The sequence below is a fragment of the Phyllobates terribilis genome, unplaced genomic scaffold (assembly GCF_046119375.1).
Source record: "Phyllobates terribilis strain yellow unplaced genomic scaffold, ASM4611937v1 Scaffold_3__8_contigs__length_932513732, whole genome shotgun sequence".
Taxonomy (NCBI): Eukaryota; Metazoa; Chordata; class Amphibia; order Anura; family Dendrobatidae; genus Phyllobates; species Phyllobates terribilis.
Genome location: NW_027362763.1, coordinates 644,133,686 through 644,155,942, shown reverse-complemented (window position 1 = coordinate 644,155,942; position 22,257 = coordinate 644,133,686). Strand labels below are relative to the sequence as shown.

General features: G+C 59.1%; 1 protein-coding gene across 2 annotated transcripts in view; it reads right to left on the bottom strand.

Moving 5' to 3' along the window:
* Nucleotides 1-2,087: 2,087 nt before the first annotated feature.
* Nucleotides 2,088-22,257, bottom strand: part of TMEM63B (transmembrane protein 63B) — a 43,809-nt gene continuing 23,639 nt past the window's right edge. For both annotated transcript variants that reach the window (XM_073671588.1, XM_073671589.1), the window contains 19 exons: nucleotides 21,835-21,872; nucleotides 21,290-21,432; nucleotides 19,611-19,662; nucleotides 17,515-17,623; nucleotides 17,242-17,312; nucleotides 17,031-17,111; nucleotides 15,128-15,251; nucleotides 9,646-9,779; nucleotides 8,740-8,877; nucleotides 8,151-8,304; nucleotides 7,957-8,063; nucleotides 7,784-7,870; nucleotides 7,636-7,701; nucleotides 7,385-7,547; nucleotides 7,141-7,246; nucleotides 4,531-4,698; nucleotides 4,282-4,397; nucleotides 4,108-4,188; nucleotides 2,088-3,950 (listed from right to left, as the gene is read on the bottom strand). In XM_073671588.1, coding sequence (XP_073527689.1) covers nucleotides 3,777-3,950; nucleotides 4,108-4,188; nucleotides 4,282-4,397; nucleotides 4,531-4,698; nucleotides 7,141-7,246; nucleotides 7,385-7,547; nucleotides 7,636-7,701; nucleotides 7,784-7,870; nucleotides 7,957-8,063; nucleotides 8,151-8,304; nucleotides 8,740-8,877; nucleotides 9,646-9,779; nucleotides 15,128-15,251; nucleotides 17,031-17,111; nucleotides 17,242-17,312; nucleotides 17,515-17,623; nucleotides 19,611-19,662; nucleotides 21,290-21,432; nucleotides 21,835-21,872 — 2,112 coding nt within the window. In that variant the 3' untranslated portion in view covers nucleotides 2,088-3,776. The remainder of the gene's footprint in view (nucleotides 3,951-4,107; nucleotides 4,189-4,281; nucleotides 4,398-4,530; nucleotides 4,699-7,140; nucleotides 7,247-7,384; nucleotides 7,548-7,635; nucleotides 7,702-7,783; nucleotides 7,871-7,956; nucleotides 8,064-8,150; nucleotides 8,305-8,739; nucleotides 8,878-9,645; nucleotides 9,780-15,127; nucleotides 15,252-17,030; nucleotides 17,112-17,241; nucleotides 17,313-17,514; nucleotides 17,624-19,610; nucleotides 19,663-21,289; nucleotides 21,433-21,834; nucleotides 21,873-22,257) is intronic.

Below are 22,257 nucleotides of genomic sequence, written 5' to 3'. Positions count from 1 at the left end.
TGACATCTACTACATTATTTGTACTCAGAGTCATCGCTGTGTTATCTGTGGTGTTACATAGGACTGCAGGTGACATCTACTACAATATCTGTACCAGAGAGTCATCGCTGTGTTATCTGTGGTGTTACATAGGACTGCAGGTGACATCTACTACATTATCTGTACTCAGAGAGTCATCGCTGTGTTATCTGTGGTGTTACATAGGACTGCAGGTGACATCTACTACAATATCTGTACCAGAGAGTCATCGCTGTGTTATCTGTGGTGTTACATAGGACTGCAGGTGACATCTACTACATTATCTGTACTCAGAGAGTTATCACTGTGTTATCTGTGGTGTTACATAGGACTGCAGGTGACATCTACTACATTATCTGTACTCAGAGAGATATCACTGTGTTATCTGTGGTGTTACATGGGACTGCAGAGGACATCTACTACATTATCTGTACTCAGAGAGTTATCACTGTTATCTGTGGTGTTACATAGGACTGCAGGTGACATCTACTAAATTATCTGTACCAGAGAGTCATCGCTGTGTTATCTGTGGTGTTACATAGGACTGCAGGTGAGATCTACTACATTATCTGTACTCAGAGATAGCACTGTGTTATCTGTAGTGTTACATGGGACTGCAGGTGACATCTACTACATTATCTGTACTCAGAGAGTTATCACTGTGTTATCTGTGGTGTTACATAGGACTGCAGGTGACATCTACTACATTATCTGCACTCAGAGACTTATCACTGTGTTATCTGTGGTGTTACATAGGACTGCAGGTGACATCTACTACATTATCTGTACCAGAGAGTCATCGCTGTGTTATCTGTGGTGTTACATAGGACTGCAGGTGACATCTAGTACAATATCTGTACCAGAGAGTCATCGCTGTGTTATCTGTGGTGTTACATAGGACTGCAGGTGACATCTACTACATTATCTGTACTCAGAGAGATAGCACTGTGTTATCTGTGGTGTTACATAGGACTGCAGGTGACATCTACTACATTATCTGTACTCAGGGAGTTATCACTGTGTTATCTGTGGTGCTACATAGGACTGCAGGTGACATCTACTACATTATCTGTACTCAGAGAGTTATCACTGTGTTATCTGTGGTGTTACATAGGACTGCAGGTGACATATACTACATTATCTGTACCAGAGAGTCATCGCTGTGTTATCTGTGGTGTTACATAGGACTGCAGGTGACATATACTACATTATCTGTACCAGAGAGTCATCGCTGTATTATCTGTGGTGTTACATAGGACTGCAGGTGACATCTACTACATAATCTGTACTCAGAGAGTTATCACTGTGTTATTTGTGGTGTTACATAGGACTGCAGGTGACATCTACTACATTATCTGTACCAGAGTCATCGCTGTGTTATCTGTGGTGTTACATAGGACTGCAGGTGAGATCTACTACATTATCTGTACTCAGAGACTTATCACTGTGTTATCTGTGGTGTTACATGGGACTGCAGGTGACATCTACTACATTATCTGTACTCAGAGACTTATCACTGTGTTATCTGTGGTGTTACATAGGACTGCAGATGACATCTACAACATTATCTGTACTCAGAGAGTTATCACTGTGTTATCTGTGGTGTTACATAGGACTGCAGGTGACATCTACTACATTATCTGTACTCAGAGAGTTATCACTGTGTTATCTGTGGTGTTACATAGGACTGCAGGTGTACACAGCAGTGTCATGTGATCACACCGGCGGCCGCTCGCAGTGTATCGACAGCTCTTTATTATTTTATATAAATGTACACGGCCGCGGTTTGTGCAGAATCACAGAACACATCATGGAGGACGGCGGCGGCTGCTCCACATTACACGTCCAGTGCGGTCCCTGCGAGCCGCTCCGATCACACTGTCCGTACAGCTCCTGGGAACAGCGCAGAGTGAGGGGCTGCAGGGGGAGGGGGCAGGTCTGCAGGGGGAGGGTCTACAGGGCGGGGGGGGCAGTTGGGGGTCAGGTCTGCAGGGGGAGGGTCTACAGGGCGGGGGGGGGCAGGTCTGCAGGGGGAGGGTCTACAGGGCAGGGGGGGGGGCAGTTGGGGGTCAGGTCTGCAGGGGGAGGGTCTACAGGGCGGGGGGCGGGGGGCGGGCAGTTGGGGGTCAGGTCTGCAGGATTAAACATTCATTCATGAAGAATTACAAGTCGCCCCTCCGGCTGTAGTGATTATATTACTCATAATGCTAGATCCCACTCCAGTCACATCCGGAGCTGCAGTCACGGTTCTGCGGTTCCATCCTGCTGGTTTTGGTCAGTGCTGTGCTGACGCTTCTCCGCCATCCTGTGATGGGGGCGCTATGCTGCAGCGTGGGCGACTCTGACATCATTCAGTGCAGCTGTGAGCTCCTGCAGCTCTGGCTGTGACTAGAGTATCAGACTGATGAGGATGCACCGCCCTGTCCTCATGGGGTCAGAGGCGGGCCCCGAGCCCAGCGGGACGGACCTGTAAGCAGCCATTATAACTTATAGGGTTAGAGGTCAGGAATAAAGTGCAGTGGAGGCGAGACCCTCACAGCAGGAAATCTCAGATGCGTAATTAAAGGGACAGTCCACTGTGATCCAGTCGCCTGTAGGAAAAGGTGATGTAGTGAGCACAAGCTCCGCCCCCATTAGAAGCTCCTCCCTTTATAAGTTAATGGTGGCCCGTGTCCTGCCTTAAGTGGGGTCAGTTTTCCACAGCATTTACCACTGTCAGTGATTCGTCCCTTTACGGAAGGTGTGTGTGTGTGGGGGGGGGGGGGGGTCACATACTTTCTCCATCATTCGCCATGTTTCATCTTAGTATTAAAAACTGAAAATCGTGCGATAAAAGGATTCCTACAGTCCAGGAACCAGGAGAGAAAAAGTGCGGTGCACGCAGGGCGGTGCCCCCCTCCGCAGGGTGCGCCGGCTGCAGCCCCCCACACGAGGGGGAGGACACCGCCGCCAGGGAGCTCCCGTGCCGTCACATGACGTGCGAGGACGGCACCAGCTCATCAGATGCGGGGTTTCCTTAGGACCCTCGGGGGTGCAGTTCTGTCAACCAATGAAAACGCAGCAATTAGAGATGAGGGACGGGCTGTACAAAGAGGCAGCGGGCGACGACTGATGCAAGTCCTGGGTCCGATGCAGCTCCGTACAGTGGCTCCCCGCAGGGAGGGCGCCATCCACCAGTGTAGCGCAAATACAAGAGGCCCGCGGGGGAGGGGGTCAACATCAGTAAAGTCAGTGCAAAGTAGGCGGAGAGTATGGAGATAAGCCCCTCCCAGAGTCCAGCTCTGTCAATCAGAGGGGGGGGCCTGGCACAGTGAGAGGAGAGGGAGGCAGAGCGAACAGCTGGGGCACCAGACGTATGTGCTGGGGCGCCCCCGGGAGGCGGCACCCTCATCACACAGCACAGGTGTAACGTCCCAGCCCGGCTTCCCCCTCCTCACCCACCCAGGGTCACACGTTCTGCTTCCATCCTCCCAGGGTCGGAGCAGTTTCCACAGCACACAGAGCAGACGGTGCTAGCACATGGATGTAGCGAACACGGAACATATAACAGCAGGCAGCGTCTGTGCAAACATGGAGCCCTGACACTGTACAGGGGGCAGCGGGCGGTGCAGGCGGCTGAGTGTGGGGGCCACTGCTGCCCACTCCTTATTGCCTCATCATATGGGGGGTAGGACCCCTCCGGGACACCAGTCACAGAAGATGATGAAGTCTCGGGGCGAGTACCGGTAGCGTCTTCCCTCCAGCGCTCGCCGCCACAGTCACTGGTGGATCTCGTTCTCGATCAGACTGTCCTCGCACGACTGGAACTCTGCGTCCTGCGTGTTGTCTGCGTGGATCATCTCCTCGTCCTGGGACCCCTGCTCCGTGTCCTCGCTGTCACCCGCCGGGTCACTGTCCGTGGGAGAGTCCTGCAGGACCTGCGCAATGTACTTCTGCGGGGAGATGGGTGCAGTCAGAGGGGTGGGGCCAAATACACAAATAGCATAATTGGCCACGCCCATCACACAGATTGTGCGATAGGGATGGCCAATAATGATTAAGAGGTGTGGCCAAGGATGCAAATTATGCAATGGGCGCAGGGAGACTCACCGCTGACTTCTGGGAGGGGGCGTTGGACGACGGGCGGCCATTCTGAGTCCCGTCCACAGCGTTCACCTCCGTGTGATCGATCTGGAAAAGGACAGTCACATTAGGAACACAGCGCGGCAGAGGAGCAGAATGCAGTGCCACGTGCGGCCCAGGAGGAGGCGCCATTACTCTCACCCGGTAGTTGTGAGCGCTCAGGTATTTGAAGTGTCCGAAACAGACGTGCGACAAGCAGATGACGATGGTGATCACCAGGACGACGAAGGTAAACATGGAGGTGGGCGCCAGGAAGCCTGCAGTACACAAAACGAGGGGTTACCAGCAGAGACGGCCAGCGCCAGCTGTGGCTACACCATTAATGAGACAACTCTACAGGACCCCCCGTCCCGCCCAGACCCAACCCGACGGCACCATCACCGCACTCACCGGTCCTGACCGTGGAGAAGAACAGCAGCCAGAAGAGGCAGAGGATCGGCGCTGCCACCACCTGACTCACCGCCGCCGAGTGGATCTTCTTGTCCAGCTTGGCGGGCAGGTAGGCGTAGTACAGGTTGTAGCGGTCCACCAGGTGCTTCAGTAGCATGTACATGAGACCTGCGCGAGAGGGCGGAGTAAGAGGCGGAGACCCGCGCGAGGGGGAACCAGAGAGACGGGCAGAGCCCAGGAGGCCCGGGAGGGAAACAGAGAGACGGGCAGAGCTCAGGAGGCCGGGGAGGGAAACAGAGAGACGGGCAGAGCCCAGGAGGGGGGGAAAAAGAGAGAGAGAGAGCCGGGCAGAGCCCAGGAGGGGGGGAAAGAGAGAGAGAGCCGGGCAGAGCCCAGGAGGGGGGAAAGAGAGAGAGAGCCGGGCAGAGCCCAGGAGGGGGGGGAAAGAGAGAGAGAGCCGGGCAGAGCCCAGGAGGGGGGGGAAAGAGAGAGAGAGAGCCGGGCAGAGCCCAGGAGGGGGGGGAAAGAGAGAGAGAGAGAGAGCCGGGCAGAGCCCAGGAGGGGGGGGAAAGAGAGAGAGAGAGAGAGAGAGAGCCGGGCAGAGCCCAGGAGGGGGGGGAAAGAGAGAGAGAGAGCCGGGCAGAGCCCAGGAGGGGGGGGGGGGGGAAAGAGAGAGAGAGCCGGGCAGAGCCCAGGAGGGGGGGGGGGGAAAGAGAGAGAGAGCCGGGCAGAGCCCAGGAGGGGGGGGGGGGGGAAAGAGAGAGAGAGCCGGGCAGAGCCCAGGAGGGGGGGGGGGGGGGAAGAGAGAGAGAGCCGGGCAGAGCCCAGGAGGGGGGGGGGGGGGGGGGAAGAGAGAGAGAGCCGGGCAGAGCCCAGGAGGGGGGGGGGGGGGGGAAGAGAGAGAGAGCCGGGCAGAGCCCAGGGGGGGGGGGGGGAGAGAGAGAGAGAGCCGGGCAGAGCCCAGGAGGGGGGGGGGGGAGAGAGAGAGAGAGCCGGGCAGAGCCCAGGAGGGGGGGGGGGGGGGGGGGAGAGAGAGAGAGCCGGGCAGAGCCCAGGAGGGGGGGGGGGGGGAGAGAGAGAGAGCCGGGCAGAGCCCAGGAGGGGGGGGGGGGGGGGGGAGAGAGAGAGAGAGAGCCGGGCAGAGCCCAGGAGGGGGGGGGGGGGAGAGAGAGAGAGCCGGGCAGAGCCCAGGAGGGGGGGGGGGGGAGAGAGAGAGAGCCGGGCAGAGCCCAGGAGGGGGGGGGGGGGGAGAGAGAGAGAGCCGGGCAGAGCCCAGGAGGGGGGGGGGGGGAGAGAGAGAGAGCCGGGCAGAGCCCAGGAGGGGGGGGGGGGGGAGAGAGAGAGAGCCGGGCAGAGCCCAGGAGGGGGGGGGGGGGAGAGAGAGAGAGCCGGGCAGAGCCCAGGAGGGGGGGAAAGAGAGAGAGAGAGCCGGGCAGAGCCCAGGAGGGGGGGAAAGAGAGAGAGAGAGCCGGGCAGAGCCCAGGAGGGGGGGAAAGAGAGAGAGAGAGCCGGGCAGAGCCCAGGAGGGGGGGAAAGAGAGAGAGAGAGCCGGGCAGAGCCCAGGAGGGGGGGAAAGAGAGAGAGAGCCGGGCAGAGCCCAGGAGGGGGGGAAAGAGAGAGAGCCGGGCAGAGCCCAGGAGGGGGGGGGGGGGGAAGAGAGAGAGAGCCGGGCAGAGCCCAGGAGGGGGGGGGGGGGGGGGGGAAAGAGAGAGAGAGCCGGGCAGAGCCCAGGAGGGGGGGGGGGAAAGAGAGAGAGAGCCGGGCAGAGCCCAGGAGGGGGGGGGGAGAAGAGAGAGAGAGCCGGGCAGAGCCCAGGAGGGGGGGGGGAGAAGAGAGAGAGAGCCGGGCAGAGCCCAGGAGGGGGGGAAAGAGAGAGAGAGAGCCGGGCAGAGCCCAGGAGGGGGGGAAAGAGAGAGAGAGAGCCGGGCAGAGCCCAGGAGGGGGGGAAAGAGAGAGAGAGAGCCGGGCAGAGCCCAGGAGGGGGGGAAAGAGAGAGAGAGAGCCGGGCAGAGCCCAGGAGGGGGGGAAAGAGAGAGAGAGAGCCGGGCAGAGCCCAGGAGGGGGGGAAAGAGAGAGAGAGAGCCGGGCAGAGCCCAGGAGGGGGGGAAAGAGAGAGAGAGAGCCGGGCAGAGCCCAGGAGGGGGGGAAAGAGAGAGAGAGCCGGGCAGAGCCCAGGAGGGGGGGAAAGAGAGAGAGACGGGCAGAGCCCAGGAGGGGGGGAAAGAGAGAGAGCCGGGCAGAGCCCATGAGGGGGGGAAAGAGAGAGAGAGAAGGGCAGAGCCCAGGAGGGGAACAGAAAGAGACGGCAGTGCCCAGGAGAGACAACAGAGTCCAGGCTTGGGGTGGGATGGAGAGGGGTAGAGAGAGCGCCAGAGGGGGCAAAGAGCACAGCAGAGAGCGCGCCAGAGCAGAGTCCATTGAGACGGGATTGGATTGGGGGATGGGTCAGAATAGGACAGCCCATTAGATAGTGAGAGGACGGGGGAGATCGGGACGGCCCATTTGATAGTGAGAGGACGGGGGAGGTCGGGACGGCCCATTAGATAGTGAGAGGACGGGGAGGTCGGGACGGCTCACCACATGGTGACCACTTTTAGGAGATTCACTCACCGAACGGCACGATGATGGGACAGGTGATGCTGTAGGTCATCACCACGGTGAATATACACATCATCCAGGCGTACGCCGCGCCAAACTGAAACTCATAGGCCTGGTGCTAGGGGAGAGAAGAGAAGCGCAAATTATATGATTCTGATCACATGACTGCAAGAAAGACCAGGAGAACCCCCCCGCCCCTACAGACCCTGGCTAGGCTCCTCCCACAAAGCATACTGGCTCCTCCCACACCGCTCACCCGCTTGACGTTTTTTCGCTCTGCGGCAGAACGCGCCAGACACAAGCGGATCATGTACATCAGCAGACCCGGGATGCGGAGCAGGTCCATGGCGTTACCAATGAAGGCCGAGGCGATGACGTAGTTGACGAAGAAGGCGCCGTTATCCGGGAGGAACACGCACCTGATGGGGGACAAGAGTCTGAGCACGCGGGGGATGGGAGCTCGCTCCGACCACGTCGGGTGTCATCCCTCCCACGCGCGTCACTTACTCAAACCTGATGGCCGCCTCTGCCAGAAACTTCTGATCAAAGAGCCAGCGGAAGAACAAGTCCAGGCTGAACGGGAGACAGAAGGACACCGGTTACCGGCAGCTGCAGGGAGGGCACAAGATGGCGCTGCTCCGGAGCCGGGACTTACCTGCTGAGCCCCAGCGATGGCAGCAGCAGCACCATGAAGATGAGGAAGGTGTAACACTTGTGCATGGTCGTCCGGTTCTCACCCGACCTGGAATGAGAGAAGCAGTGAGAAGATGATGGCGGACACTCACACCGCGCCAGAGCAGGCGCCAATCTTGCAGGCGGCCGCCGTACCTGGTCCAGTGCGCCTCGAAGAAGGCCGAGTAGTAGACGATGGTGGGCAGCAGCGCGGAGAACGCCCACAGTAACAGGGTGGGGAAGAACTGGGTGATGATGGGATTCTGCAGAAAGGAAAGCAGGAGATCAGCGCCGGAGACACCGGCAGCCTGCACGCGGCCCAGACTGCCGCAGCACCGGCGCACACTCACGTTCAGATACTCCACGGGTTTGGTGACATTGAACTTGTCCATGGTGGTGATGATGATGGCCGGGGTGGTGAGGAAGAAGAGGAGGAGGAAGAGGATGACGTTGATGATCAGGCAGCGGATCCACCATACAAAGCCTCGGGTGGAGAGGTGCTCCCTGCGGACAAGATGGACACGTCACCATCACGCACATGACCCGGTGTGAGCGGCCACGCAACCATCCCCTCATGGACACCACCAATAGGAGAGGTCCCCTCTGCCACCACCTCTTACCCTGCCACATGCCCCCTCTAAGTGCCCTCCAACAAACTAGCAAAGTCAAGAGGCATCACATGACCATTCCCTGGAGCCCTGACTGCTCAGCTGTATATTCAAGGAGTCCAGGGGGCGGGGCTACCTATTATGCCTGAGTGGACTGATGCCAGGTCCATTCCACCTGAAGAGCGGACCTCTCAAGTATGAACAGCCCAGGCCAAGGACCCTCGAGCTTCACCTCCACCCTCCGCGCCAGAACCGCCACTGTCAGAAATGGTTCCTCCCAATACATAGATATGTGGCACAGCCCACCTCCACCAGCCCCGGCCATACTCACCAGTAGATGTTCTGGGGGTCCGGGGCGTAGGTCACCGTCCAGTGCTGAATATGCAGAGCATCGCTGCAAGAGGAGAATTTGGGTTCCCCCCGACAGCTGCAGCCGTGACATTTACATGCATTGAAATCCTTCAGAATCCTGTAGGAAGAAATAAAGTGAGGAGGGGCCCCTCCAGGAGCCACACAGAGGGGGGCTCACCCCCCCCCCCCCAGGAGCCACACAGAGGGGGGCTCACCCCCCCCCCTCAGGAGCCACACAGAGGGGGGCCCCCCACCCCCCCACAGAGGGGGGCTCCCCCAACCCCCCCCAGGAGCCACACAGAGGGGGGCTCCCCCCACCCCCCAGGAGCCACACAGAGGGGGCCCCCCACCCCCCCAGAGGGGGTCTCCCCCAACCCCCCCGACCGCCACACAGAGGGGGCCCCCCACCCTCCAGGAGCCACACAGAGGGGGGCTCCCCCCACCCCCCCAGGAGCCACACAGAGGGGGTCTCCCCCACCCCCCAGGAGCCACACAGAGGGGGGCTCCCCCCACCCCCCAGGAGCCACACAGAGGGGGCCCCCCACCCCCCCAGAGGGGGTCACCCCCAACCCCCCCACAGAGGGGGCCCCCCACCCTCCAGGAGCCACACAGAGGAGGGCTCCCCCCAGGAGCCACACAGAGGGGGACTCCCCCACCCCCCAGGAGCCACATAGAGGTGGGCTCCCCCCCCCCCCCCCCAGGAGCCACACAGAGCGGGGCTCCCACACCCCCCAGGAGCCACAAATTCAGAGAATGCATGGAGGACTACCAGGTAGAGCCGAGCTGAGGGCCACAGCTACTCGATGATGGATCATGGAGTGGGGGAGCCCTGGTGATAAGGGGTCACACATGGAGCGGGGGGGTGGTCGTCATACATCGCACTTACATGGCAGTCATGGCCTCATTGTGGAAGGTAACGAAGGCCATCCCCAGGGGCTTCTCGTTGACCTTCTCCTTCTCCTTCTTGTATTCTTCCTTCAGACGTTGCTCCAGCTTCGTGTAGTACTCGATGGCCTCCACCTGCAGGAGACGACGGCGCCGCCATGAAACAGCTGCGGACATGACTGACCCAAAGCAATACAACAGGAGCCACCCTAAAGGGAAGAACCACTCAGTGTCCTGCATCCACGCCACGGGTCCCGGAGCCTAAAGAGGACATGAGGGGCCACAGCCGGGGCTCCCGCGATGACGGAGCCATAGTGGGCTCAGGGTGGAACCAAACAAAGCATTCAGCAAAAAGGATTGTCAGTGCTGCAGAGAGCACAGGAGGAGGGGTCACTGGGGGAGGGACTAGGCAGAGACAGTGCTGCAGAGAGCACAGGAGGAGGGGTCACTGGGGGGAGGGACTAGGCAGTGACAGTGCTGCAGAGAGCACAGGAGGAGGGGTCACTGGGGGAGGGACTAGGCAGTGACAGTGCTGCAGAGAGCACAGGAGGAGGGGTCACTGGGGGGAGGGACTAGGCAGTGACAGTGCTGCAGAGAGCACAGGAGGAGGGGTCACTGGGGGGAGGGACTAGGCAGTGATTGTCAGTGCTGCAGAGAGCACAGGAGAAGGGGTCACTGGGGGAGGGACTAGGCAGTGACAGTGCTGCAGAGAGCACAGGAGGAGGGGTCACTGGGGGGAGGGACTAGGCAGTGATTGTCAGTGCTGCAGAGAGCACAGGAGGAGGGGTCACTGGGGGGAGGGACTAGGCAGAGACAGTGCTGCAGAGAGCACAGGAGGAGGGGTCACTGGGGGAGGGACTAGGCAGTGACAGTGCTGCAGAGAGCACAGGAGGAGGGGTCACTGGGGGGAGGGACTAGGCAGAGACAGTGCTGCAGAGAGCACAGGAGGAGGAGTCACTGGGGGAAGGACTAGGCAGAGATTGTCAGTGCTGCAGAGAGCACAGGAGGAGGAGTCACTGGGGGGGGAAGGACTATGCAGAGATTGTCAGTGCTGCAGAGAGCACAGGAGGAGGGGTCACTGGGGGGAGGGACAAGGCAGTGATTGCCAGTGCTGCAGAGAGCACAGGAGGAGGGGTCACTGGGGGGAGGGACTAGGCAGAGATGGTCAGTGCTGCAGAGAGCACAGGAGGAGGGGTCACTGGGGGGAGGGACTAGGCAGTGATGGTCAGTGCTGCAGAGAGCACAGGAGGAGGGGTCACTGGGGGGAGGGACTAGGCAGAGATGGTCAGTGCTGCAGAGAGCACAGGAGGAGGGGTCACTGGGGGGAGGGACTAGGGAGAGATGGTCAGTGCTGCAGAGAGCACAGGAGGAGGGGGGTCACTGGGGGAGGGACTAGGCAGAGATTGTCAGTGCTGCAGAGAGCACAGGAGGAGGAGTCACTGGGGGGAGGGACTAGGCAGTGATGGTCAGTGCTGCAGAGAGCACAGGAGGAGGGGTCACTGGGGGGGAAGGACTAGGCAGAGATTGTCAGTGCTGCAGAGAGCACAGGAGGAGGGACTAGGCAGTGATTGTCAGTGCTGCAGAGAGCACAGGAGGAGGGGTCACTGGGGGAGGGACTAGGCAGAGATTGTAAGTGCTGCAGAGAGCACAGGAGGAGGGGTCACTGGGGGGAGGGACAAGGCAGAGATTGTCAGTGCTGCAGAGAGCACAGGAGGAGGGGTCACTGGGGGGAGGGACTAGGCAGTGATTGTCAGTGCTGCAGAGAGCACAGGAGGAGGGGTCACTGGGGGGAGGGACTAGGCAGAGATGGTCAGTGCTGCAGAGAGCACAGGAGGAGGGGTCACTGGGGGAGGGACAAGGCAGAGATTGTCAGTGCTGCAGAGAGCACAGGAGGAGGGATCACTAGGGGGAGGGACTAAGCAGAGATGGTCAGTGCTGCAGAGAGCACAGGAGGAGTGGTCACTGGGGGGGGAGGGACTAGGCAGTGATGGTCAGTGCTGCAGAGAGCACAGGAGGAGTGGTCACTGGGGGGGAGGGACTAGGCAGTGATGGTCAGTGCTGCAGAGAGCACAGGAGGAGTCGTCACTGGGGGGAGGGACTAGGCAGAGATTGTCAGTGCTGCAGAGAGCACAGGAGGAGGGGTCACTGCCGGAGGGACTAGGCAGAGATGGTCAGTGCTGCAGAGAGCACAGGAGGAGGGGTCACTGGGGGGAGGGACTAGGCAGAGATGGTCAGTGCTGCAGAGAGCACAGGAGGAGGGGTCACTGGGGGAGGGACTAGGCAGTGATTGTCAGTGCTGCAGAGAGCACAGGAGGAGGGGTCACTGGGGGGAGGGACTAGGCAGAGATGGTCAGTGCTGCAGAGACCACAGGAGGAGGGGTCACTGGGGGGAGGGACTAGGCAGAGATGGTCAGTGCTGCAGAGCACAGGAGGAGGGGTCACTGGGGGGAGGGACTAGGCAGTGATTGTCAGTGCTGCAGAGAGCACAGGAGGAGGGGTCACTGGGGGGGAGGGACTAGGCAGTGATTGTCAGTGCTGCAGAGAGCACAGGAGGAGGGGTCACTGGGGGGAGGGACTAGGCAGTGATTGTCAGTGCTGCAGAGAGCACAGGAGGAGGGAGTCACTGGGGGGAGGGACTAGGCAGAGATGGTCAGTGCTGCAGAGAGCACAGGAGGAGGGGTCACTGTGGGGAGGGACTAGGCAGAGATTGTCAGTGCTGCAGAGAGCACAGGAGGAGGGGTCACTGGGGGGAGGGACTAGGGAGTGATTGTCAGTGCTGCAGAGAGCACAGGAGGAGGGGTCACTGGGGGGAGGGACAAGGCAGAGATTGTCAGTGCTGCAGAGAGCACAGGAGGAGGGGTCACTGGGGGGGGGGGGGGGGAGGACTAGGCAGAGATTGTCAGTGCTGCAGAGAGCACAGGAGGAGGGGTCACTGGGGGGAGGGACAAGGCAGTGATTGCCAGTGCTGCAGAGAGCACAGGAGGAGGAGTCACTGGGGGGGAGGGACTAGGCAGTGATTGTCAGTGCAGCAGAGAGCACAGGAGGAGGGGTCACTGGGGGGAGGGACTAGGCAGTGATTGTCAGTGCTGCAGAGAGCGCAGGAGGAGGGGTCACAGGAGGGAGGGACTAGGCAGTGATTGTCAGTGCTGCAGAGAGCACAGGAGGAGGGGTCACTGGGGGGAGGGACAAGGCAGAGATTGTCAGTGCTGCAGAGAGCACAGGAGGAGGGGTCACTGGGGGGAGGGACTAGGCAGAGATGGTCAGTGCTGCAGAGAGCACAGGAGGAGGGGTCACTGGGGGGAGGGACAAGGCAGTGATTGCCAGTGCTGCAGAGAGCACAGGAGGAGGGGTCACTGGGGGGAAGGACTAGGCAGAGATTGTCAGTGCTGCAGAGAGCACAGGAGGAGGGGTCACTGGGGGGAGGGACTAGGCAGTGATTGCCAGTGCTGCAGAGAGCACAGGAAGAGGGGTCACTTGGGGGGGAGGGACTAGGCAGAGATAGTCAGTGCTGCAGAGAGCACAGGAGGAGGGGTCACTGGGCGGAGGGACAAGGCAGAGATGGTCAGTGCTGCAGAGCACAGGAGGAGGGGTCACTGGGGGAGGGACTAGGCAGATGGTCAGTGCTGCAGAGCACAGGAGGAGGGGTCACTGGGGGAGGGACTAGGCAGAGATGGTCAGCGCTGCAGAGAGCACAGGAGGATGGGGCCCTGGGGGGAGGGACTAGGCAGTGATTGTCAGCGCTGCAGAGAGCACAGGAGGAGGGGTCACTGGGGGGAGGGACTAGGGAGAGATGGTCAGTGCTGCAGAGAGCACAGGAGGAGGGGTCACTGGGGGGAGGGACTAGGCAGAGATGGTCAGTGCTGCAGAGAGCACAGGAGGAGGGGTCACTGGGGGGAGGGACTAGGCAGAGATGGTCAGTGCTGCAGAGAGCACAGGAGGAGGGGTCACTGGGGGGAGGGACTAGGCAGAGATGGTCAGTGCTGCAGAGAGCACAGGAGGAGGGGTCACTGGGGGGAGGGACTAGGGAGAGATGGTCAGTGCTGCAGAGAGCACAGGAGGAGGGGTCACTGGGGGGAGGGACTAGGCAGAGATAGTCAGTGCTGCAGAGAGCACAGGAGGAGGGGTCACTAGGGGGAGGGACTAGGCAGAGATGGTCAGTGCTGCAGAGAGCACAGGAGGAGAGGTCACTAGGGGGAGGGACTAGGCAGAGATTGTCAGTGCTGCAGAGAGCACAGGAGGAGAGGTCACTAGGGGGAGGGACTAGGCAGAGATTGTCAGTGCTGCAGAGAGCACAGGAGGAGAGGTCACTGGGGGAGGGACTAGGCAGAGATGGTCAGTGCTGCAGAGAGCACAGGAGGAGGGGTCACTGGGGGGGGGGAGGACTAGGCAGAGATTGTCAGTGCTGCAGAGAGCACAGGAGGAGGGGTCACTGGGGGGAGGGACAAGGCAGTGATTGCCAGTGCTGCAGAGAGCACAGGAGGAGGAGTCACTGGGGGGGAGGGACTAGGCAGTGATTGTCAGTGCAGCAGAGAGCACAGGAGGAGGGGTCACTGGGGGGAGGGACTAGGCAGTGATTGTCAGTGCTGCAGAGAGCGCAGGAGGAGGGGTCACAGGAGGGAGGGACTAGGCAGTGATTGTCAGTGCTGCAGAGAGCACAGGAGGAGGGGTCACTGGGGGGAGGGACAAGGCAGAGATTGTCAGTGCTGCAGAGAGCACAGGAGGAGGGGTCACTGGGGGGAGGGACTAGGCAGAGATGGTCAGTGCTGCAGAGAGCACAGGAGGAGGGGTCACTGGGGGGAGGGACAAGGCAGTGATTGCCAGTGCTGCAGAGAGCACAGGAGGAGGGGTCACTGGGGGGAAGGACTAGGCAGAGATTGTCAGTGCTGCAGAGAGCACAGGAGGAGGGGTCACTGGGGGGAGGGACTAGGCATTGATTGCCAGTGCTGCAGAGAGCACAGGAAGAGGGGTCACTTGGGGGGGAGGGACTAGGCAGAGATAGTCAGTGCTGCAGAGAGCACAGGAGGAGGGGTCACTGGGCGGAGGGACAAGGCAGAGATGGTCAGTGCTGCAGAGCACAGGAGGAGGGGTCACTGGGGGAGGGACTAGGCAGATGGTCAGTGCTGCAGAGCACAGGAGGAGGGGTCACTGGGGGAGGGACTAGGCAGAGATGGTCAGTGCTGCAGAGAGCACAGGAGGATGGGGCCCTGGGGGGAGGGACTAGGCAGAGATGGTCAGTGCTGCAGAGAGCACAGGAGGAGGGGTCACTAGGGGGAGGGACTAGGCAGAGATTGTCAGTGCTGCAGAGAGCACAGGAGGAGAGGTCACTAGGGGGAGGGACTAGGCAGAGATGGTCAGTGCTGCAGAGAGCACAGGAGGAGAGGTCACTGGGGGAGGGACTAGGCAGAGATGGTCAGTGCTGCAGAGAGCACAGGAGGAGGGGTCACTGGGAGTGAGTCACATTAACCCCAGTATTAGCATCTCACCTGCTCACAGCCTTTGATCACGCAGCAGCACAGGTGACCACAGGGTTTGGGGTTGATGAAGGATGTGATGTTCTCCCGGCTCAGCAGGTTATTAAAGTATAAGCGGCCGCGCTCTGCTTTCTTTCTGCGGTAACCCAGGAAAAAATGTAAATGTTTGTTAATTATGGAGCCACAGGATGAAGAACAAGTGACCTACAGCCAGAGATGGGGAACGAGGGCGAGCGGGCGCTGGCCAGAGAGGGAGGGGAGAGCGGGCGGGCGGCCAGCCAGTCAGCCAGAGAGGGAGGGGAGAGCGGGCGGCCGGCAAGAGAGGGAGGGGAGAGCGGGAGGCCAGCCAGAGAAGGAGGGGAGAGAGGGCGGCCTGCCAGAGAAGGAGGGGAGAGCGGGCGGGCGGCCGGCCAGCCAGTCAGCCAGAGAGGGAGGGAAGAGCGGGCAGTCGGCCGGCTGCCTGGCCAGCCAGCTAGAGAGGGAGGGAGGGAAGAGCGAGTGGGCGGCCTGGCCAGCCAGCTAGAGAGGGAGGGAGGGAAGAGCGGGCAGGCGGCCGGCTGCCTGGCCAGCCAGCTAGAGAGGGAGGGAGGGAAGAGCGAGCGAGTGGCCTGGCCAGCCAGCTAGAGAGGGAGGGAGGGAAGAGCGAGCGGGCCGCCGGCTGCCTGGCCAGCCAGCCAGAGAGGGAGGGAGGCAGAGCGGGCGGGCGGCCTCGTCAGCCAGCCAGAGAGGGAGGGAGGGAGGCAGAGCAGGTGGCCGGTTGCCTGGCCAGCTAGCCAGAGAGGGAGGGAGGGAGGCAGAGCGCGCGGGCGGTAGCCTGGTCAGCCAGCCAGAGAGGGAGGGAGGGAGGCAGAGCAGGGGGACGGCTGCCTGGCCAGCTAGCCAGAGAGGGAGGGAGGGAGGGAGGCAGAGCGGGCGGGCGGCAGGCGAGCCACTCAGCCAGAGAGGGAGGGGAGAGCGGGCGGGCGGCTGCCTGGCCAGCCAGCGAGGGAGGGAGGGAGGCAGAGCGGGCGGCTGCCTGGCCAGCCAGCTAGAGAGGGAGGGAGGGAAGAGCAGGCGGGCGGCCGGCTGCCTGGCCAGCCAGCTAGAGAGGGAGGGAGGGAGGGAAGAGCGAGCGGGCGGCAGGCTGCCTGGCCAGCCAGCTAGAGAGGGAGGGAAGGAAGAGCTAGCGGGCAGCCGGCTGCCTGGCCAGCCAGCCAGAGTGGGAGGGAGGGAGGCAGAGCGGGCGGTAGCCTGGCCAGCCAGCCAGCCAGAGAGAGAGGGAGGGAGGGAGGCAGAGCGGGCGGTAGCCTGGCCAGCCAGCCAGAGAGAGAGGGAGGGAGGGAGGGAGGCAGAGCGGGCGGGCGGTAGCCTGGCCAGCCAGCCAGAGAGAGAGGGAGGGAGGGAGGCAGAGCGGGAGGCCGGCTGCTTGGCCAGCCAGCGAGGGAGGGAGGGAGGCAGAGCGGGCGGGCGGGCGACCGGCTGCCTGGCCAGCCAGGGAGGGAGGCAGAGCGGGCGGGCGACCGGCTGCCTGGCCAGCCAGGGAGGGAGGCAGAGCGGGGGGGGCGACCGGCTGCCTGGCCAGCCAGGGAGGGAGGCAGAGCGGGCGGGCGAGCGACAGCCAGCCAAAGAGGCAGAGCGGGCACGCGAGCGACAGCCAGCCAAAGAGGCAGAGCGGGCACGCGAGCGACAGCCAGCCAAAGAGGCAGAGCGGGCACGCGAGCGACAGCCAGCCAAAGAGGCAGAGCGGGCACGCGAGCGACAGCCAGCCAAAGAGGCAGAGCGGGCACGCGAGCGACAGCCAGCCAAAGAGGCAGAGCGGCATAGCATATACAGGTGGAGCCTGTCCAGGTCTCTACTGACTGATCCGGTGACGCTGCCTCCTGACTGGTCGACTACACTAGATCCTCTGATGATGTCTCTGTCTCAGGAGTTTTACCTCTCCGCATCCAGGAACATCAGTCTGGCCACATCATAACACGGCCGGGCCTCCAGGACGGTGCAGTTCGTGTACGCCTCTCTACAAGAGACATGTGTGATTACATACAAGAGTCACTGGGGAGAGTGCCCTCTAACACAGAGACCCCCAACAGATCCAGAGCACGGCACCCCAGACCAAGAGACCCCACCACATGAGACCGACCACTTACTCAAAATGTTTCTTGATCTTCTCCGGTTCGGCGTACTTGGATATCCCATTAATGAAGAGTGTGCGCTTCACCTGTAGACGAGAGCGTAGAGGTGTGTAAGCAGCACTCTGCGGTCACATCAGGAGAGGAGAGTGCCCCCTAGCGGGTGCAAGGGGCCAGAGGGTTCCCCCCGGCAGTGCTTGGCATATGTGAGAGGTGTCAGAGATTGGACGCCCCCTCCCGGGTCTATGTGATGAGGAGCAGAAGGTGCAGCGAGCGGTGGGGCTACGTTACCAAGTCGTCCTCCTTGTAGCGCATCTTGGACGTGTGCCGCCTCATGCTGTAAACCGTGAGCAGCAGATACAGGAAAGCGAAGGTGGTGTGCAGCCAGAGCAGGTTATTTCTGAGAGAGAAAGACACCGGTCACAGGTGAGCAACAGACACCGGGGGGCGCACGAGCAAAAATACACACACACACACACACACACACACACACACACGTGACTGACGACAGCGCAGATATGGAATAAAGGCTGCAGAGGCAGAAGCTCCCGGGAACAGAAGGGTTAATAGACGATTGTCATCAATCCACAAGATACAAAGTGACGGAAGAAAAGAGAAATGTAAATTCCATCAGTCGCCAGATACTGATAATGGAGGCGACGGGCGGTCACCAGATACAGATTGTCAGGTATTCCACAGTGACGACACCGGGGAGGTCACGCAATATCTCGCCATTGCCGTCACTCTGTCAGGATTTCGTCAGGGATTCGCGAGAACACGATCCACACTACTCAGGCATCGGCATGCGACCAGTGAGCGTATGGCGTCACACCTCCGGATTCCAACGCATGGAATATGTGTATACGCCCCCCATACGGTCACTGTCAGCTTCACGATAGCCCAATTATTATTATGCGCTGCCACCACCGTCCAGGTTTGAACTATAATACAGGCCTGGCCAGATGCCTACTTTCTGGTAGCGTGTATGTCTTCAGGGGAGGAAACGATTACAGGACAAAAGAAACAAAACTATTACATTTTATATTTAATCCAAAAGGTAGGCAGCATTATGCTTATGATACATATACTCCAGGCAATGAGTGCTCATCTATCCTCCATGGACTCTTTTATGCCTAAGGGGAGATCTGCCCACACACACCCATGTGCTGACATCACGGGGCTGGACTCTAGCCTGCACATTTTATTTAAGATATCTGTTTTTTGGGATAACTTATCGCTGGTTGATCCCAGAAGCCCAAAAATGATACCATATTTTTTTCTATGATTTTACCTTCAATTAGAGACCACACATGGCGTAGCTGAAATCTGCTATTTTGTTGCTCTTGGGCTACAGCTCCCCGGAGGGGCTTACGGCTACGAAAAAATAAGCATCTTGTTCCTTGGCTGACCCTGCCACTAAAAATATGGGTCCCCTTATCAGAATTATGGAACTTGAGCTATTCCACATTTCGTATCGGTGCCGGGTGTCCTGGGAACTTCTATTAAATTCCCTTTTTCGTCCTGGGAAGCAAGCTTCAACAGCTACAAGTAAATTGATCGAAAGCCGGTATCTAATCATCCCCTGCCACTGCCAGGGAGAAAGACCCTCGCATTTTAAATTAGGTTATAGCTTTAGGCTATGTGACCACGTAGCAGATTTGATGCAGAGCGTCAAGCGACCATCACCTAACCTGACCATCAGCTGACTAAATTACGTCACCGCAGGTCCTGCAAGTACACTGCGGGATGCCGAGTAGAGAGGACGCTGCCGGGAGGAGACTGGAGAGGTGTGCATACAGTTTTTTTTTTTAATTTTTAACTTTTTTTATTTCTTTTTTTCACTGTGTGGTAGCCGGGATGAAGAGGAGTTGTAGTCTCCTCTTCATCCCGGGTACCACACGCACCGCGATTGCGCCGCAAATTCGCGGCCATTGAATTTAATTGAAACGCAGCAAATCCACATATGCCTGCGGGTTTGCTGCGTTTCAATGTTCCTCGATGGCTGCGAATTTGCAGCGTAATCGCAGTAGAAATGGTCATGCCAGACACCGATGAGAAAAACAACCGTATTCCAGGATTGATCCCTTTATTGGCTGAGAAGGTAAATCTTCAGCTTTTGCAGTACAGACGCTCCTTTATTATTTCTCCTGATGAAGGGGCCTCTGTGCTGTGAAAGCCGGTAAAGGGATGACTCCTGGAATATGGTGGTCTTTCTCAGACATAACAGCGGTGACATGGACTTTTCTGGGTAACAATGAAGCAGCATATTATTTTTATTCTAAACTTCTGGTGAATGAAGCTTCTACTCTGCAACATTTCTTCCACCCCAGCGCTGTGCAAAAGCTTTAGTCAGAACGCCAGGTGACAGATGATGATACGAGTCTCACCTAGAGTCCAGGTTGGCGATGGTCGTCCTCCCGAAGCTGTAGGCGTTGTTCTCTGTCAGAGCAAAAAGAAAAAGTTATTGAATGTAGAAAATGCTTAAACGTAAAATTATATCCTCCAGTGGAGGCGGTACGCCCCATATCTCCTCCTCTCCAGTGGAGGCGGTACGCCCCATATCTCCTCCTCTCCAGTGGAGGCGGTACGCCCCATATCTCCTCCTCTCCAGTGGAGGCGGTACGCCCCATATCTCCTCCTCTCCAGTGGAGGCGGTACGCCCCATATCTCCTCCTCTCCAGTGGAGGCGGTACGCCCCATATCTCCTCCTCTCCAGTGGAGGCGGTACGCCCCATATCTCCTCCTCTCCAGTGGAGGCGGTACGCCCCATATCTCCTCCTCTCCAGTGGAGGCGGTACGCCCCATATCTCCTCCTCTCCAGTGGAGGCGGTACGCCCCATATCTCCTCCTCTCCAGTGGAGGCGGTACGCCCCATATCTCCTCCTCTCCAGTGGAGGCGGTACGCCCCATATCTCCTCCTCTCCAGTGGAGGCGGTACGCCCCATATCTCCTCCTCTCCAGTGGAGGTGGGTCGGCTTCGTATCCTCTAGTGGAGGTGGAACGGCCTCGTATCCTCTTCATATTCTCTAGTGGAGGTGGTACGACCTCGTATCCTCCCTATGCCCTCTAGTGGATGTGGTACGGCCTCGTATCCTCCCTATATCCTCTAGTGGAGGTGGTACGGCCTCGTATCCTCCCTATATCCTCTAGTAGAGGTGGTACGGCCTCGTATCCTCCCTATATCCTCTAGTAGAGGTGGTACGGCCTCGTAACCTCCCTATATCCTCTAGTGGAGGTGGTACGGCCTCGTAACCTCCCTATATCCTCTAGTGGAGGTGGTACGGCCTCGTAACCTCCCTATATCCGCTAGTGGAGGTGGTACGGCCTCGTAACCTCCCTATATCCGCTAGTGGAGGTGGTACGGCCTCGTAACCTCCCTATATCCTCTAGTGGAGGTGGTACGGCCTCGTAACCTCCCTATATCCTCCAGTGGAGGTGGTACGGCCTCGTATCCTCCCTATATCCTCTCATGGGGGTGGTACGGCCTCGTAACCTCCCTATATCCTCTCATGGGGGTGGTACGGCCTCGTAACCTCCCTATATCCTCTCATGGAGGTGGTACGGCCTCGTATCCTCCCTATATCCTCCAGTGGAGGTGGTATGGCCTCGTACCCTCCCTATATCCTCCAGTGGAGGTGGTACGGCCTCGTACCCTTCCTATATCCTCCAGTGGAGGTGGTACGGCCTAGTATACTCCCTATATCCTCTCATGGGGGTGGTACGGCCTCGTAACCTCCCTATATCCTCTAGTGGAGGTGGTACGGCCTCGTATCCTCCCTATATCCTCTCGTGGAGGTGGTACGGCCTCGTATACTCCCTATATCCTCTCATGGGGGTGGTACGGCCTCGTAACCTCCCTATATCCTCTAGTGGAGGTGGTACGGCCTCGTATCCTCCCTATATCCTCTAGTGGAGGTAGTACGGCCCTGTACCCTCCCTATATCCTCCAGTGGAGGTGGTACGGCCTCGTATACTCCCTATATCCTCTCCTGGGGGTGGTACGGCTCTGTACCCAGGGCTGCACAGAATTATACTATCTCAGAGAACAGTTATATAAAGTCCTCACCGAGAAGGTCTCCTGAGAAGTTGACAGGAAGAACGATGCCGACAGACAAGACTCCGACCACCACCAGCAGACCGATGATGTGCCGTTGGAAGGACAAGTAATGGACGGCATCGGCTCCGCACTTCTCCCGGATCTCATCATCCCTGGTGGAGACATAAGAGACAGGTGATCAGACCAAGGTAAATAACCAGCCCCAGAGCAGACTACTACCCCAATCATACGACGCCTCTACATAAATCAAACAGTTCTTTGTCATTGCGTCACGTAGAACCTCAGGTCTCGTCTATGAAGACATCTATGCCCCCATATCTGAGGCAGAGGTGTTGGCTTAGCTCTCACTGGTGATCTCTCCACACTGTCTCCGAATGCTGGGCTCAGGAGACCCCAGAGCTAAGACCCCCGACCTACTAGACATTTGGAGAGCCCCTTTAAAAAGAGCTGGACCACTGCCTGCAGTGATCGCTGCCCATCCTTCCTGGGTTGCCCCTCCCCCGGTATCAGGAGTGTAATCTGCAGATTTCCGGATTACAGCGGAGGGAACTCACTTGATCCTGAAGATGGCGGTCAGCCAGGAGCAGAATCCCTGCGAGGACAACAAGACAAGACGTTACTGAGGGTCCAATACACAGAGGAAGACCCCAAGATAAGGTGTTACTGAGGGTCCACTATACAGAGGAAGACCCCAAGACAAGGCGTTCCTGAGGGTCCAATACACGGAGGAAGACCCCAAGACAAGGCATTCCTGAGGGTCCAATACACGGAGGAAGACCCTAAGACAAGGCATTCCTGAGGGTCCAATACACGGAGGAAGACCCCAAGACAAGGCGCTTCTGAGGGTCCACTATACAGAGGAAGACCTCAAGACAAGGCGTTCCTGAGGGTCCAATACACAGACGAAGACCCCAAAACAAGGCGTTCCTAAGAGTCCAATACACGGACGAAGACCCCAAGACAAGGCATTCTTGAGG